The 15,751-nt window shown below is 38.6% G+C and overlaps 1 protein-coding gene across 1 annotated transcript in view; it reads left to right on the top strand.

Annotated features, from left to right (window-relative positions):
- The window catches only part of LOC105101171 (serine palmitoyltransferase 3), a 136,514-nt gene that overhangs the window by 27,942 nt on the left and 92,821 nt on the right, over positions 1-15,751 (top strand). Inside the window, exons 2-4 of the mRNA XM_010994272.3 lie at positions 698-880; positions 14,448-14,602; positions 15,247-15,395. Of these exons, the coding sequence (XP_010992574.2) occupies positions 698-880; positions 14,448-14,602; positions 15,247-15,395 (487 nt within the window). The remainder of the gene's footprint in view (positions 1-697; positions 881-14,447; positions 14,603-15,246; positions 15,396-15,751) is intronic.

Genomic DNA, 15,751 nt, shown 5'->3' with positions numbered 1-15,751 from the left:
GCACTTATGTGAGCAATCACCACTCCAACTCAGCAAGTCCCATGCATTCTCGTTGTTTTCCCCCCATATGTTAATCATTTGTTCTGCTATGAAAAAGCTTTTTAGTTTGACGTAGTCCCATTTGTTTATGTTTTGCCTTTAAAGAACAGACCAGTTGTCATATAGAATGTCCCATGTCATGGATTATCTGATTGTTTCTTCAGGAATTAATTTATCTGATATTTCTTTTGAAATGAAAGTTACATATTAGAACTTGACTAAATTCAGGTGAAATATTTCATCAGCGTATTGAATATTAGATCATGATAAGACCACAGAGTGGTGAGTTGTTCTAATATCTGTGTTGTAATTTGACTGCCTGGTTAAGGATGTAAACCCAGGTTTGTGACTGGGCAGTAACCTGTAGGGTGATACTTTGGCATCTTGCGAAAGCCCTATTCCTCATTAACTTTTCACTTAATGGATTCAGAGCCTGTTGATCACTTTTGCATGAATCAATTATTTCAATAGGAATTGTAAAATAAAATGACATTTTTGATTATCCTCTTCAATGATCAGTTTCTACTTTTCTCCAGGGAGCTTTTACAATCTTAAATATGTTCTTTGAAATGTAAAAGGTTGAAAGTCCAAAATTTCAAGTATCAGAGTTTATTGTAATGGGAGAGTGCTAACCTTCAATTTTCTTTTGTCTTTGCAGCAAAATGGAAATTCCAATTTCTATAAGCCAATTGTTGAATCCTTTGAGGAAGCACCTCTTTATGCTGTGATTTTTACTTATATGGGATATGGAATTGGGACGCTGTTTGGCTATCTCAGAGATTTTTTGAGAAACAGGGGAATAGAAAAATGCAATGCAGCTGTAGAACGAGAAGAACAAAAGGTACGTATGGGCATCTTCTTGGATCTCTGTCAATGCCTATTGTTCTCTGAAGTGTTCTCACTGTGGTGATGCATGTTCAGGTCCTAAAAAGAGTGACACACTCAGGAACTATTCAGGGTAAATCCTATTACTCTGCACCCCTGGACACCCTAATCATCCCCTGTGTATTCATGGATTTTTTATTACAAATATTTATTGAGCAACTACTACTTGCCATATTGAACTAAAGATTTTCTCATATATTATCATATTTAACTTTTATAATAACCTCATGAGATATATTTTAAATACCATTTTAAAGATGAAAAATCAAAATACAAGTGTGAGGGCACTGGAGTGGGACTGTATTCTGGGCTTCTAGTTGTAGGTTGAGTATTATTTATGTTTCATTCTGTTTGTTTGTTTGTTTGTTTTTTGGAGGAAGGTAATTCCCTCTCTCTCTTTTTTTTAATGGAGGTACTAGGGATTAAACCCAAGACCTCCTGAATGCTAGGCATGCACTCTACCACTCTATTCCCTCCCCCTTTATATTCTATTCTGGAATAGAAAAGTATGCTTGAATGAAATGTGAGATTATAATTTCATCTAGGCCTGAGTTTCTCAACTTTGGCACTGTTCACATTGTAGGCTAGCTAATTGAAGTGGGAGGCTGCTCTGTGCATTGTAGGACTTTCAATAGCATCCCTAACCTCCACCCACTAGATGCAATTAACACTCTCCCACTTACGTGTGACAATCAAAACGCCTCCAGACATTGCCAAATGTCTCATGGAGTGCAAAATCACCCTCAGTTTGGAACCACTGATTTAGATACTTTCAGTAGTTAACCTATAAAAGTCTACATAATCCCCTTTTCACACAGCTAACAGGACAACCTGGAAAACATTCAGAGATCTGGGAAGAGCCTGTGTCCTATTAACATGTTTTCCAAAATTGGTTCAAATGATTTATGATGCCATGAATCTCTTTTTCCTAAAAAAATTGCTTTGGAATGTATGATTGTGGGTATGGAATATCCACATGATGGAGCCTTGAACATACCTAAGCAAAGAACATAGGTGAGGCATGAACTTCCATGTAATGAGAGAACCTTGAAAACTGTAACTTAGTGACCAATACCTGGAGTAAGATAAACTCTTGGATAAAGTAACACAATCATTAACAAATCATGTAGAACACTTATTTTAGAATTACCTTAGATCAAGTGTATTGCCTTCAGAAGGAGATCAGGTCTGGGTTTATCATTTGACTCTCTCCTACCCTTAGCTGGTATTTGAGCACATGCTCTACACCAAGTAATGAAGGCTAATAGAGAAGAAACAATAGGTCCTTCATCAGAGAATCTGAAGCTGGGTGTGTAAGAACAGACTCGGGAGCAAAATGAATGAGAAAAAGTGATGATGGGGAGGAAGGTGATATAAGAAACAGGGATCTATGACCTGTGATTCACTCGGGAAGTCAGAAAGGCATGATGCTGGGGCTTGAATGTGAGCAGGAGTCTATCTAGTAAGCAAGGGTGGAAAGTAGACACTTTCAGAAGAGTTAAGTCAGATTTGTTTTGAGCATGTATTTTGTGCCAGGCACTGTGCTAAATTTGGGGATATAAGAATAAATAAGCCAGATTTGGTTCTTGGCTTCAGAGAGTTAACCATAAAAAAAAGCAATTGCATCAGATTTTGATAAGAAGTACCATAGAGGTAACAATATGACATCAAGGAAGCAAATAAGAGAAACATTTAATCTGAACTTGGTGTTCAGTGAAGGTTTCTGGGAGGAAGAGGAAGTCAAATTAATTTCTAAATACTGAAGAGTAAGTAGTAAGGTAAAGGGTGAGGCAAGATGTGAGGGAAGGAGTCTTTAGGGATAGGAAATATGGTGCAAAATAGCTAAGAAGTAAGAGAAAGCTTTGTCCACTTAAGGAACCAAGGAATTCTAATGACCAGAATGTTGCGAGTGAGAGTGGGAGTATGTGGGGAGAAAGATTGTTTGAGAGGGAAGCAGGAACCACACTACAATGGGTTTTTATAAGCCATGGGCATTTATTATAAGAACAATGAGAAGGCATTGAAGGATTTCAGGCAGAGGAATGCAGATTTGCAGATTAGAAAGTTTCTGTTCCCTGCCCTCTGAAAGATGTATTGCAGGGAGATAACAAAAGGACCAAAAAAGAAGCTAAGAGGCTGATGCAGAAATCCAGGTTGTAGGGAAAATTCTAGCTAAGGGCTTGGGCTGTGCCCAGGGTAGTGATCATAGGGATGATGATAATATACAAGGCCAAAAGATGTTTAAGAGTTTGTTTAGGGATGATTGATTTGACTTGACGAATTAGGGAAATGTACAAATCGAAGACCCCACTAGGTTTATGACTTGGACAGCTGGGTAGAAAGAAGGTGTTATCATTCATTGAGATGGGGAATAGAGAAGGAAGGGTTGGTTGGAGGGGGAAAGTGGTCAAATCACATTTTCACAAATTGAGTTTAACGAATTGGCAGCTGGAGATAGAGGTCTAGACCTCACAGAGAAAATTCTCAGATGGGCATCATGGCACCTTACACATATCTGGCGCATGTTAACAGTCGTCAAAGCCACTGAAGCAGATGAGATTTCCCAGGGAAAGTCTGTACAAGGAAGAAGAGAAAGGATGAGAAGAGAACAAACAACTTTAGAGAATTTAATAGATGTTAGAGATGGAATTTCAAATCAAGACTGGAAGCAAAGTGACAATAAAAAGCCTTATAATCATCTAGGGAAGAGATAATTTGTACTTCATCTGGGGAAGAAGGAATGAAGAAAAGGGAACTAATTAGAGATACAGGAGGTAGGATCAACAAGTTTTGATGCTGGAATGTATGGAAAATAAGCAGAGGGAGGAAATCAGAATAACCCCAAATTTCTAGTAGGGTCAGACATAAGAATGTTTGCAGCACACCAGTCATGACAGAATGGTCCTGTACTTGGCAAAAAGATAGCCACAGACAGTTTTGAGGATGTAAAAGTCCTTTAATGATATAGGATTGTAATGTTTAAATCAAGCTGGAGACAACCCAGCGCACTTCCAGAGAAGAATGCAGTTTTCCCAGATCCTAGCAGAGCTGATGGTGAAACTGGAAAATTGGAATGAGAAAGCAAGTTCCTTTTGGCCATTCTCACAAGGATCTCCACAGCCCCTCCCTGCCACCAGCTGGTCTGTTCTAGAAGCTCTCATCACCAGTCTGTCTGCTCCCCAGGCACAATTAACTGGTGCACAGTAAATCAGCATATTCTAGAATACTTACTGGAGCACAGCATAAGTCAAATATACGTGACTCAGGTGTAACATGCTTGGCAGGAATAGGCTTCAAATCTGCCATCTATTTTCCAACCGATTGCAATATTTTTGCTCTATCAGCCCAGCAGGGCTTGTCACTTTGGTTTTTCTAAAACACTTCTTACATTTCAAGTAGAATGCATGTGTGTGTGTGTGCGTACATATACACATACATGTGGCAAGCTTGTCAGGGAAACAGGCTCTGAGATGGAAGGCTGAGGGCTGAGAAGTGAGTGGGTGTGCTCCTGGGATCAACACTTGGACACCTGTGAGGAAGTGAAAGAGGCAAGATGAGGCATGTGAATTATGAGACAGTCCCAGCAGAGGCCTCTGGGGATCCCACAGGGCTCTCTGGTGATGGGAGTGTCCTTCAGAAGCATTCTTAGTTAAAGGAAGAGGTGAAGCCTTCCATGATGCTAGATGGGGCTGCCATCAGAGCGGGATGTGATCTTGAGCCCGGCAGTCCCCTGCAGTCAGCTGTGAGGCTCCATGCTCCCCTCATCTGGGGGCAGGGTGCTTGAGTTCTGAATAACAGCATGTACATAGTGCACAGCTGTCTGTACCGCAGCACCTCTCAGTATTGCCCCAAGAGCTGTAGAACTACCTCCCAGGAAGAAGGCATTGCATTAAATAGGTCTGTGTCTCATTTTTTTAAACAAAATAAGCGATTTCCATCTGTTTGATCTCTGTGAGGTAGAGGGCATCAGTCCACTGACTGATAGACACACCTTTTATACGACACACTTGTTATTTTGTGTTCTTCCCTTTTGAGCTGCTTTTTAGAGATTGAGGCCTTTCAGAGTAACAGGGTCTAACAATCTGCAATGGCTCCAGTCATGTGTACTTTTGGTGGGACTTGGCCACCAGAAACCCTGGCCTTCAGACTGGCCTTCTCCTTTTAATACTGCCCCCAGTCCTGGACTTCTTGCTGTGTTAACAAGCTGTCTTAGGCACATCCTGAAGGCTCTTGCTTGAAATGTGGACTGTGATGCTTTCCAATGACCCTTGGTTCTTTGTAGCAAAAATGAGTGTTATTCTAATCTAAAATCTGGTTGTTGTATATGCAGAATAGTTTGTCCCATCAGACAAACCAGCCCTGAGCAACGTGACACCAGGATAGCGAGCGCATCCAGGAAGGGCTGGTGGAGAGGAGCTCATGGATGTTTTACAAAGATCATCACTGGATGCTCTCATGTCCTGTGACACTCGTTTACTATGCACTCATCCTTTCCATTTTTATTTTGTTTTTCATGAAGTTGTATAGATTTAGTGTGCACAACAGGATGTTTCAAAGTACGCTTATGCAGCAAAGTGGTTACTGTGGTCAAGCTCATTGACATGTCCGTCTCCTCACTTCTTTTTCTTAATCGAATAGAAGAATTTATGAATCCACTTTCTCTCTTATCTTTCTCACTCTCATGACTCCTCTCATACCAAACCAGCCATTCAACTGAAGTGTTGCCCCAAATGCAGTATTCCTTTTTGCTTTATCTTCTTTGATTTCTAGCCCAAACACCCAGAAATTGATTCCAAACCATGAAGCCCTGATAATCCTCTTTATCTGAATCACTTGATTACTGATTCACTCAGTTTTTACTGAGTCAACCAGTAATGCTAAGTAAAAAGAACAGACAAACCAAAACCTCCCTCCAGGAGAACACTAAAGAGAGCATAGAGAACACACATCCAAGAGCCCCTGCTGCCTCCATGGACTTCAGAGGTAACCAGAAGACACTAACAAGGGAAAGGACAACACAGACAGATACAACGTTAAATATTTTGCTTAAATTTTTCCTTTAACCCTTCAAAGGCAACTCTAGAGTTGAATTGCACTTTATTAAAGATTTCTAGATAAGTTACTTTCTCAATGATGTAATGGCCCAACTTTGCTTAATCCAGAAGAGGAGGTCAGCAAATGTAGTCAAAGGAATGTCAAGCATCATCAGAGATTTTAAAAACTTCAAACGCAGTCACATTTCTCAGTCCCCGTGGTTTGATAGCAGGTTCAGCATGAGGCAGGCCATGTGGCACCAGCCTGGTATAAAATATTTCAGTTGCAATTCCATGTTCACATTACATCCAGATAGTCCCAGTGTCCCTACAAGTAAACTCCAGACATCTCTGGCCCATCTCCAGAGATTATTACTCCCACGTGAAACAAAAGCGGTTTAGCGAGTTGTAACTGTAGATCATTTTAAGATAAACGTCTGAATATTTGCATGAATTAAAACTTGCTCTTTCTCATTCACACGTGGTATCTGAAGCAATAGCAGGAAAGCCCAGAGGGAGTTTCTTCTGCGTGATTTGAAGGATGGTGTCTATAATTGAGTGTGAGGTATAGTTTTGTCCAAATCAAACAGATGGCCCAAGCACTGGCCTTCCTGTTTGGATCTAGGTGGGTCCACAATGAGAGTTTCACTGGGATTTCTCTAAGAACTATCCATGCTAGCCAGCAGCTTATGGGTGGTCATACTATGTGCTTCCACCTTCAATACCTCCAGTCTCTTTCCAACTAACAACCAACATGACTTTTTTTTAAACCTACGTCAGTTCACAGGGTATCTCTGGCCTTTAATACCTTCCCTTCTCACTCAGAGTCAGAGCCAGAACTAGCCAAGGTGCCTCAGCTTGAAGCCCCTCTATGTCTCTAACTTTATCTCCTCCTCCTCCTGAGCCCTGTCACTACTTGAGACATGGGGAACCCCTGGCTCTTCCTTCAGTACAGCCCACGTGCACCTACCTCAGGGATTTCGTACTTGCCCTTCTCTCTGTCTGGAATGGTCCTCCCTCAAGCATGACTCTCTCACTTCCTTGGCTTAAATATTTCAAGAAGTCAATAGCTTTAAATGCAACAGGAATCAGTAGACTTGACCTTCCCCAAAACCCCAACCAGGTTTGGTTTCAAATACTTTCTGGTTGCTTGTAAAAAGCAAATGCACCCTGACAAGGAATGAATATTTTCCATGATTGCATCTGGCATTGGAGCGTGTGATTAAGAAATAAAACTCCAAAATCAAAGTTCTAGAAATATTTTGTAAAATAAGACCATCAGTAAAATCAGATTACAGCCTCCCACATTGGATGCCCAAGTCAATATTTGTTTGGATATTTATATTTTAAAAATGTCAAGCACAGCCAAGTTTCTCACTTTGGGTATTTATATCCAAATCATGTAAGTATACAAGCAGACATACACACATACACACAATTTCTGATGTGTCACTGAAATGTTAGTTAAATCATTTTTTTCCTTAGTTCTTTTGCAATGTAGACCTCTCTGCTTCCCTTAGAAAGAAGGAAGCTGCAATAGTAGGAAGTCTTGACTGATTTTGATAAGATAGAGCTTTATTAATATCTGTAGACTAATTCTAAGCCAATGTGTGAAGCCAGAGGGTTATGATAAGCTCTAATGAGGAGCCCTTCCTGTGTCTTTTTTCCTTTTTATTATGGAAATAGAGAGCCAAAGCCATCTCTTTGTGTATCTTTCCTTTCTTTTTCATTCACTTAATTACACATATGCTCATTTGCACTTGCTCTGTCTTTCCCTTAATATAAATGGGTTCATATCATATGCTATGTGACTGTCTTTTTTCATTTAACCATATGCTGAAGATCTTTTCATTCCAGACAAGATTACCTCCTTCCTTTTAACAGCTGCATGACAGTATTCCAAAATATAGTTATATGAGTGTTTATTTTTATTCCCTTTTTATTATTGAAAACAACCCTTCAATGAACAGCATATGCATTTATTCAAGGACATTTCTTAGAAGTGGCTTTCTGGGTCTAAGAAACGTATATTTCAACTTCTGAAATATTATCAAGTTGTGTTTGAAAAAACTTGCCTAGCTAGACTCCAGTCAGCAGTGCATGAGAGGGCTTGCTATGCATTGATACTATCAGCATATTTTTCATTTTCGTCAATCTGATAAGTAAACGTTTTTATGTTCTTGTCTTTTTCCCTGATAAATAGTAAAACTGGGATTCTTGTGTTATGAGCATTACTTATTTGTACTTATCCCTCTTGAGCTGCCTATTCATATCCTTTGCTCATATTTTTATTTAATTGTTTTTTTTTTTTTCGTACTGATTCACAGGAGCTCTTTCTATATATCCTTATATCAATAATTCATCTATTAAATGTTTTAAATATTTTCCAATTCTGTTTCAAGGTTTTTAACTTTTTCTATGTTATATTTAGCTATATATACTTTTTTTTTTTTTTTATCTTTAGGTCATACGTATCAAACACTTCCTTTACGTTTTCTTTGTTGTTGTTACTACTTTTGCTGTTTTTTCAACTTGGGGATGGGGAGTTAGTCATGTTCAGGAAGGCTTTTTTTCATCTTATAACAAGTTTTCCTATAATTTTATTTAATACTTTTATGATTTATGGTGTTTATACATTTAATCTCCTAGGATTTATTTCTATTTGCTGTGTGAGATAGAAGAACTATTTTTTAAAAGAGATTTTCAAATTGTCTCAATATCATTAATTGATTAGTTCATTTATTTACTCACTAATTTGAATAACTGGTTACTTTGTCACATTTTTAAGGAGAATCTACAAGTTTTTAGGTAATTCTTAGAGATTTTATCTCTATATAGACTTTAGAATTAACTTGTCAGGTATTTATTTTTTAAAAAAGAAACTGTTGCCATTTTAGTTGGTAATATATGATATCTATACATATAGGTTAACTTTAGACATCTTAATAGTCTTTCCACTCAGAAAGGTGGTATGTTTCTTTATTTATTGAAATATTTTTTATGTCCTTCAATAAACTACATTTTTTCATAATCTAAAGCCTTATCCTTTCTTCTTATGATTATTATTTGGGTATAATTTTTTGACAGCGGTGCTATTTGAATACCATATTTTTTCTTTATCCCATATACTAATTAGTTTTTGATGGTGTATGGGAAAGCTGTTAATATTTTCACATTTTAATTTCACATACTACCACCTTAATAAATTATCTCCTCTGTTGTCACAGCTTCTTAGATGTTGTATTGGAATTTCTTTAAATTTCCGTATGTGCCATTATATTGTATTTTATGTCTACTACATCAAACTTGTTAATTATGTTACTTGACTCCTGTAGATTTATCTTTTTGGTCTACTAAAACTTATAATTTCTAAGAAATGTGTCTTAATGTCTGTGTGTTAATGCTTTCCACCTTAATTGTGGATTTCTTGGTTTTTTTTTTTTTTTTCCCCTTCTATAATTCAGTATAACTGTCAGATGCACGAAAGACCATGGCTCCTATAGTTTTTGGTGAATTTTTTTCCTTTTATCATGCTTTTACCTGTACTCTATTTTTCTTGATATTAATATTTACATATCTACTTTTGCTTCAATAGACATCTCTTTATTTTCCATTTTCATCATTTGCAGACATGTATGTCTGTTATGAGAAGCATACAGATTTATTTTTAAAACAAATGTGAAAGCTTCTGTATTTTAATAATATAGTCTATGAACAATTACTTACTTGAAATATATGAATTTCCTATTTTTATTGGTCAAAAATAGTCAAACATTGATAATTCCACATGGTTAAACTTAATATTTAATTACTCATTTGTTTAAATTATTTCTGCCATCTTTATATTTTACATTCACATTTTTTATTGCTTATTTTTAATTATTAAATTTTAAATATTTTCCCTTTTATATTTTTGGTACATTTGATTGAGTTTTCTTTGTTCTGCATTTTTTCCTCCTTGTCACTGTTAAGAAGTTATATATAGTATATCCCCTACTATTTTTTTAATGGTTCTCTTTGAATACTTAACACATGTATTTAGGATTTATGTACCATTATTTAGCAATTAGAGTCTTCCCCTGACCAGAAGAAGTTCATAAAGTTTCACTTTCTTCCTCCCACATACTCATTCTCCAGGTTGTCATTTATTTATAAATTTTAGTTTCTGTTTCTTTATAGTACATATACAGAACTGCTTGGGCTAACCCATATTTTATCAGTTTCTTCATTCACTATTTTTTTTCTGGCATCTGTCTTCCTCCATAGTTATTTCATTGTTTTACTGAGGTACATGCTCAATTATTACAGAAAAGGCCTGTGGGAGTGCAACTCATGACTCCTTACATATATTAGAATGTCTGTATTTGAATTTCTCATTTGGTTGCTGGCTTGGCTGAGTATAGGATTTTAAGTTCAAAACAATTTTCCCTCATAATCTTTCCCACCACTGCCACCTAAGAAAATTCTGAAGCAATCTAATTCTGATTCCTTTGTATATAAACTGACTTTTCACCTTCTCTGAAGACTTTTAAGATTCTCCCTTTATCCTTCTGAAATTTAACCAGGATGTAGCTTGGTGTGGGTTTTCTCCTATTTGCTCTGTTCAGGAGTTGAGAGAACACATATGTCTTGGGAGTCAAACCTTTCTTCCTCTGTGAAACCTTCCCCTCCTCCTCCTCTTTCTTTACCTTCTCTCCCTCCTCTTCCACCTTACCTTCTCCGTCTCCTCCTTCCTTCAGTCTTGCAAGTCCAATTTGAGACATTGGACCTGGATCTGCCCTTCATATCTTTTGTGTCTTCTTTCATATTTTCTTTCCTCTGTTCTTTGTTATTATGACCTGGAAAGATAGTCAGCTGATTATGCTGGTTAATTAATTTCATTCTCTGATGTCTCCATTATACTTTTGGACTTTTAACTGTTTTAAAGGATGCACTGTTTTGTTGTGTCTTTCTAAACATGTTACTTATGTAGTTTTAATTCTTTTCCTGTTTGCTCTATTAATCGTTTATTAAATGTTAGTTCTGTTTATTGAATTTGGTGCCTCATATTGTGCTATTTTCCTCAAATAGCGATGACATTTTGTTTGATGCTCATTTTTGTATTTAAGGGTTCTTATTTGCTTACATATTCAGCTGTCTTGAGTGACTGTAGAAGGGAAGTGGAATGAGTTGCTGGGGCCAGCGGCTTGCGTTCTTGCTGTGTGGGTGTCCCACCTCTCTACACAAGGGCAGTGCTCTTTCACTCAGGTCTTGCCACCCAGCACAGTGCTCTGTGCTGTGGGCAGTGCACCTGCTTCTTACTTATTAACCCAATGAAAGGAGGACGAAGAGGTCTTGGTTCCCAACTGATCACCTGGGGTATCAACTTCTTGTTGTTACTCACTCTTGGCTTTAGATTCCTGCAGTTAGTGTCTGTCCACATCAGTCTTCTCCATAGATGTTACAGGGCCATGATTTTCTATGATCTTATTTCTACATTAATCAGATCTCATTTAAACTCTATCTTTTGTATTACTTCAATATTTCTGATTCATTGATGATACTCTTCATTGTCTTTCTAGGCACTTATAAATTTATTTTGTTTTTAAATATCTACATTTTGTCATTTCACAGGACTTTTAGGTGAGTGGTGGATTACATACAAGCATGGAGTCTGCCATCTTTATTCAACCTCCCTCTAATTATAAGAAAAATTAAATTTAGCTATCTTTACTTAGTATTAATCATACTTCAAAGAATTGTTTATGATATAATAAAATAATTACTGTTTCCAACAAAAAAAACCCAAAACATATTTTATTATTATTTTGTACTCACCTGTGGTAAGAGAAACAGCTGTTTCTCAAAAGGAAATAATGACATAAAATGAGAAGTGTCAGTGTAGTCACAAATGACAAACTGTGTTTTATGATGATTCTTTCTCTCCCGACAAATCTCCCTACAAATCTGTCTGCTGATGAATGAGCATGTGTTAAATCAAATGAGAAGGGATATGCTTCCAAATTTGGTAGTATTTCTTACATTGGGCCATGGATATGTTCTCCTCACTTCCTTTTAAACACCTAGCCCTGAAGCATGGTACAATTCTCAATTTGTCCACTTGAATTTTCTGACTTTCTATTGATTTGTCTACAAATGTAGGATTAAAAAAATGTCTGTAACACTTGGAAATTTATAAAGTACCTTATAAACTTCTAACTGGGATGAAAAAGTTTGTCATATTGTAGGAGAAACAAAGCCACTTTTGTGGCTGAATTGTTAGACTTTGCTCAACACATGTACACCATACTCCCCAAAGTGATTTTATCCTTGTGGCTGGGGTTCAGTCATATTTAGCCTTTTGTGTAAGGAAGAAAAATAAAGATGGTAAGTAGGCCAAGTGATAAGTAATCTACAGATAGATAAAGATATATCCTATTTTAATGATTCTGCTTTTGCCATATCTAGTCCAGATTCATTTTATAGTATAGTTAAAATGCTGTGGGAGGCTTACCTGAGACTAGAGTTCAGTGACTTTTTGAAGGTGTTGACTGCTCCTGAAGAAACCTTGCTAGTGCACAGAGGAATGAGGTGGGGTCAAAATACACCCACACAGAGGCATGGAGCCTCACAGTTACAGAGAAATAGGACAGTGCCCCAGAAGCAACCCCTCCTCCCTGGGCCAGATCTTGAATTCTAAGCAGGTTTCAAACTCCACCGTCCCATTCAGGAACATGTAGACTGCTGAGTGTGAAATTCAGATCTGAGTTAGTGTTCACACCACCCACCAAGCAATGGCTGCTCCATGTGGTAAAAAAAAACTGGCCCATCCCTTTGACAGAGATGTTTCAAGTACCTAATTGATAAAAGTTTCTATTGAGTGTGGAGATCATTCCCTGGCAGAAAGTGTTTACTGACCCTGCAGAATTGGTTAGAATCCCTTTGTCTTGCCCTCAGAGCATGTATCTCAATCAAGAGCTACCTGCTCATTTCCTCATAGGTAGAAATTCTGGATCTCTGAGCAAGTAGCCAGGAGAATTGCTCAACCATCCTTCAAATTCACATGCAGTAGATGACCCCCAGTGTGTCGTTGTGAACATTCTTTCTTGTAGATAATTACAATTTCCCCCCAGATATGATATTGTTGTCACTAAAAACCAAAAGGTGAAGTGATAGAAAACACTGTGGCTTGGATGCAACCACCAAGCCACAAAAGATGCAGATTCTATATTTTCCCTCCAGACTGGACCAGCTCAGAAGATAGGTGGGCCAGAGGAGTAGCATAAGAAGGTCTTCCACAAAGACTTCCCCCAGGGTCTTCCTTGTTCCTTCAGGAAATCAGCTCCATTCCCTAAGGGGAAGGAGAGCAAATAAATCAGAGAAGATGGGAGGGAGGATGGGAAGCTCACTCCCTATTATTGAGTGGCTCCCTGCTGCCTCCAGGATAATTTCCAAGTTCTTCCTATGGACACGTACGGCTCCCATTCTCTGTGCCCAGCTGACATTGCAGGGCAAATAAGGGAATCAGAGAGGAAGCAGGGACCAGACCAGTCAGAACTTGGCTTTAGCTCCAAGTGAGATGGGAGCCATTATAGGCTCTGAACATAGAGGGACAGTCTTCACCTTGTGTTTTATTCTACTCATTCTTCTCAAATACACCCCAAATTTCCAGCAAAGAGACCCGTTCACCCCAAGGACCCTCGCCAAGCATTCTTGCCTGTGGCAACCTCATTCCACCTTCAGTGCCCATCTCCAAGGCCCCTCCTACAGAAAGCCACTTGATTCCTCCAGCAAAATGTGCCTCTTCCTATGGATCAAATCTTACAATCACCTTTAGTACATGGCTTTGGCCAACGTCTTACATTCTTTGCCTTGTACTTACTATTTGCAGTTAGATGCCACAGTAAGATGTGTCTTGCTCTGAGCCTCAGTTGAACAGCAATGCCTTGGGCATGGATGAGACTTTATACAGCAAAACAGGGCTGTGCCTTTGAGATAAGCCAGGTGTCTTCACAAGCTCTTCAACTCAGATTCTGGGCCCTCAGTCACCTACCAGCAGTTATACCAACAGAGCCAACAGCTCAAGTTCATCCCCATGTCTAAAAACATAAAAAATGGGGAGACTCATGTTCAACAGGGTTAAGACCAAATTATCATCCAACAATTTTTTTCCAAGTAAATTGCTTTAGACATAAAATCTGTTACCCTTTGGATGGAACTGACAGGAGTTCCTTGTCTCCTGCATTCATTTAGGTCTGGTATGGTGCTGTCATATTTGTGATCCTTATTTGTAACATTTTTCACTTCCCCACTAAAATGTAAGTCCTTTGGGGGTGGAAACCTCGCAGAGATATTTGTTGACACTGCCTGTCCCTTTCCCCAGGTACCCTTGCTCAGAATATTTGAGATGAAATATTTTCATGGCTCCTCCAGGTCTCTTAGCCTTCAGTTGCCAATGAACTATACAAAAAGTGAGGAACCAAAGGTAAACTTCTGCCTCTGTTATAACAGGATTTTGTGCCGCTGTATCAAAACTTTGAGAATTTTTATACACGGAACATTTACATGAGAATCAGAGACAACTGGAACCGGCCCATCTGCAGTGCCCCGGGGGCTCTGTTCGATGTGATGGAGAGGGTTTCAGATGACTACAACTGGACATTTAGGTGAGGCAGCCACCTGGAGGGGCTTGGTTGAAAGAAAACCCTTTCAAGGAAATTCTAGCATGGGCACCAGATTACAGATTTGAAAAACCAAGGCATGGAACAGCTGGCCTTCTGTTATTCATCCCTTTGCAAGCCTTCCTGAGCCCATTGGGGGAAGTCACAATATTTAAGTGACCAAGGGTGGCTTGCTTGCATTGTAGTGAAAGAGACATGTGTATCAGAAGGTGCAAGGTACATAGAGCCAGCTGGGAAGAGTCCTTTTCAACTTTATTGACAAATTGTATCCTCCTCCTCCTTCTTGCTGCAGGAGACAGTGATGACCATGGCTCTTTCTCATTGGAAAGTTCTCGCTTAAATTTACACCAGAGCACAGGGGTCACAAACGCAAGCACCCAGGGAAAACCAGGGCTAAGTAATAATCCGTGACCCAGAAACTTTTTCCTGATGCTCTGCCCAGCTTCATGACGGGCTTACTCTCCCCTAAGGGCAAAATAATGTGTAGTAACAACGGTGCAAATCAAAATTAAAAAAGAAAATATATGACTTGGGCCAAAGCTAAGATCTCTCTGTGAGAGTCTTTTATGGGCACTGGGATGGCATTATGTGAGCAAGCCCCTTATGTTCACTGGCCCTTCTCTCTGCAGGTTTACTGGAAGAATCATCAAAGATGTCATCAACATGGGTTCCTATAACTTCCTTGGCCTGGCAGCCAAGTATGATGAATCCATGAGGACAGTAAAGGATGTGTTAGAGACGTACGGCCTAGGTGTGAGCAGCACCAGACAAGAAATGGGTATGTGCGGTCACTAGTTTGAAATTTTGTCCAGTCGGGTCTCAGATTCCTTGTGGCTACTTCTCAAATCCAGATCATGTTAGACTGTGTGCCTCAAAAAGCTGTTATAAAAATGCAAAAGAAAAAGGAATATGAAGGTCTTTTTGAAAGTTTCAAACATTGTGCTCTTACCAGGCAGCTTAATAGTTAAGATTTTAATTCTCCAAAATAAAAATAGTTCTTTCCTGACCACATTCTCTAAAAGAGCAGCTGTTATACCTCCTCCATCTGGTCCTTTTCTGGGTTTTTTCTCCCACTTTTCTTTTTTTCCACAGCTTTATAGAGGTATAATCGATATTCAAAAAAAAAATATCAAA

The sequence above is a fragment of the Camelus dromedarius genome, chromosome 18 (assembly GCF_036321535.1).
Source record: "Camelus dromedarius isolate mCamDro1 chromosome 18, mCamDro1.pat, whole genome shotgun sequence".
Classification (NCBI taxonomy): Eukaryota; Metazoa; Chordata; class Mammalia; order Artiodactyla; family Camelidae; genus Camelus; species Camelus dromedarius.
Note: the sequence above shows the minus strand (reverse complement) of the source record. Positions and strands in the feature narration are given on the sequence as shown.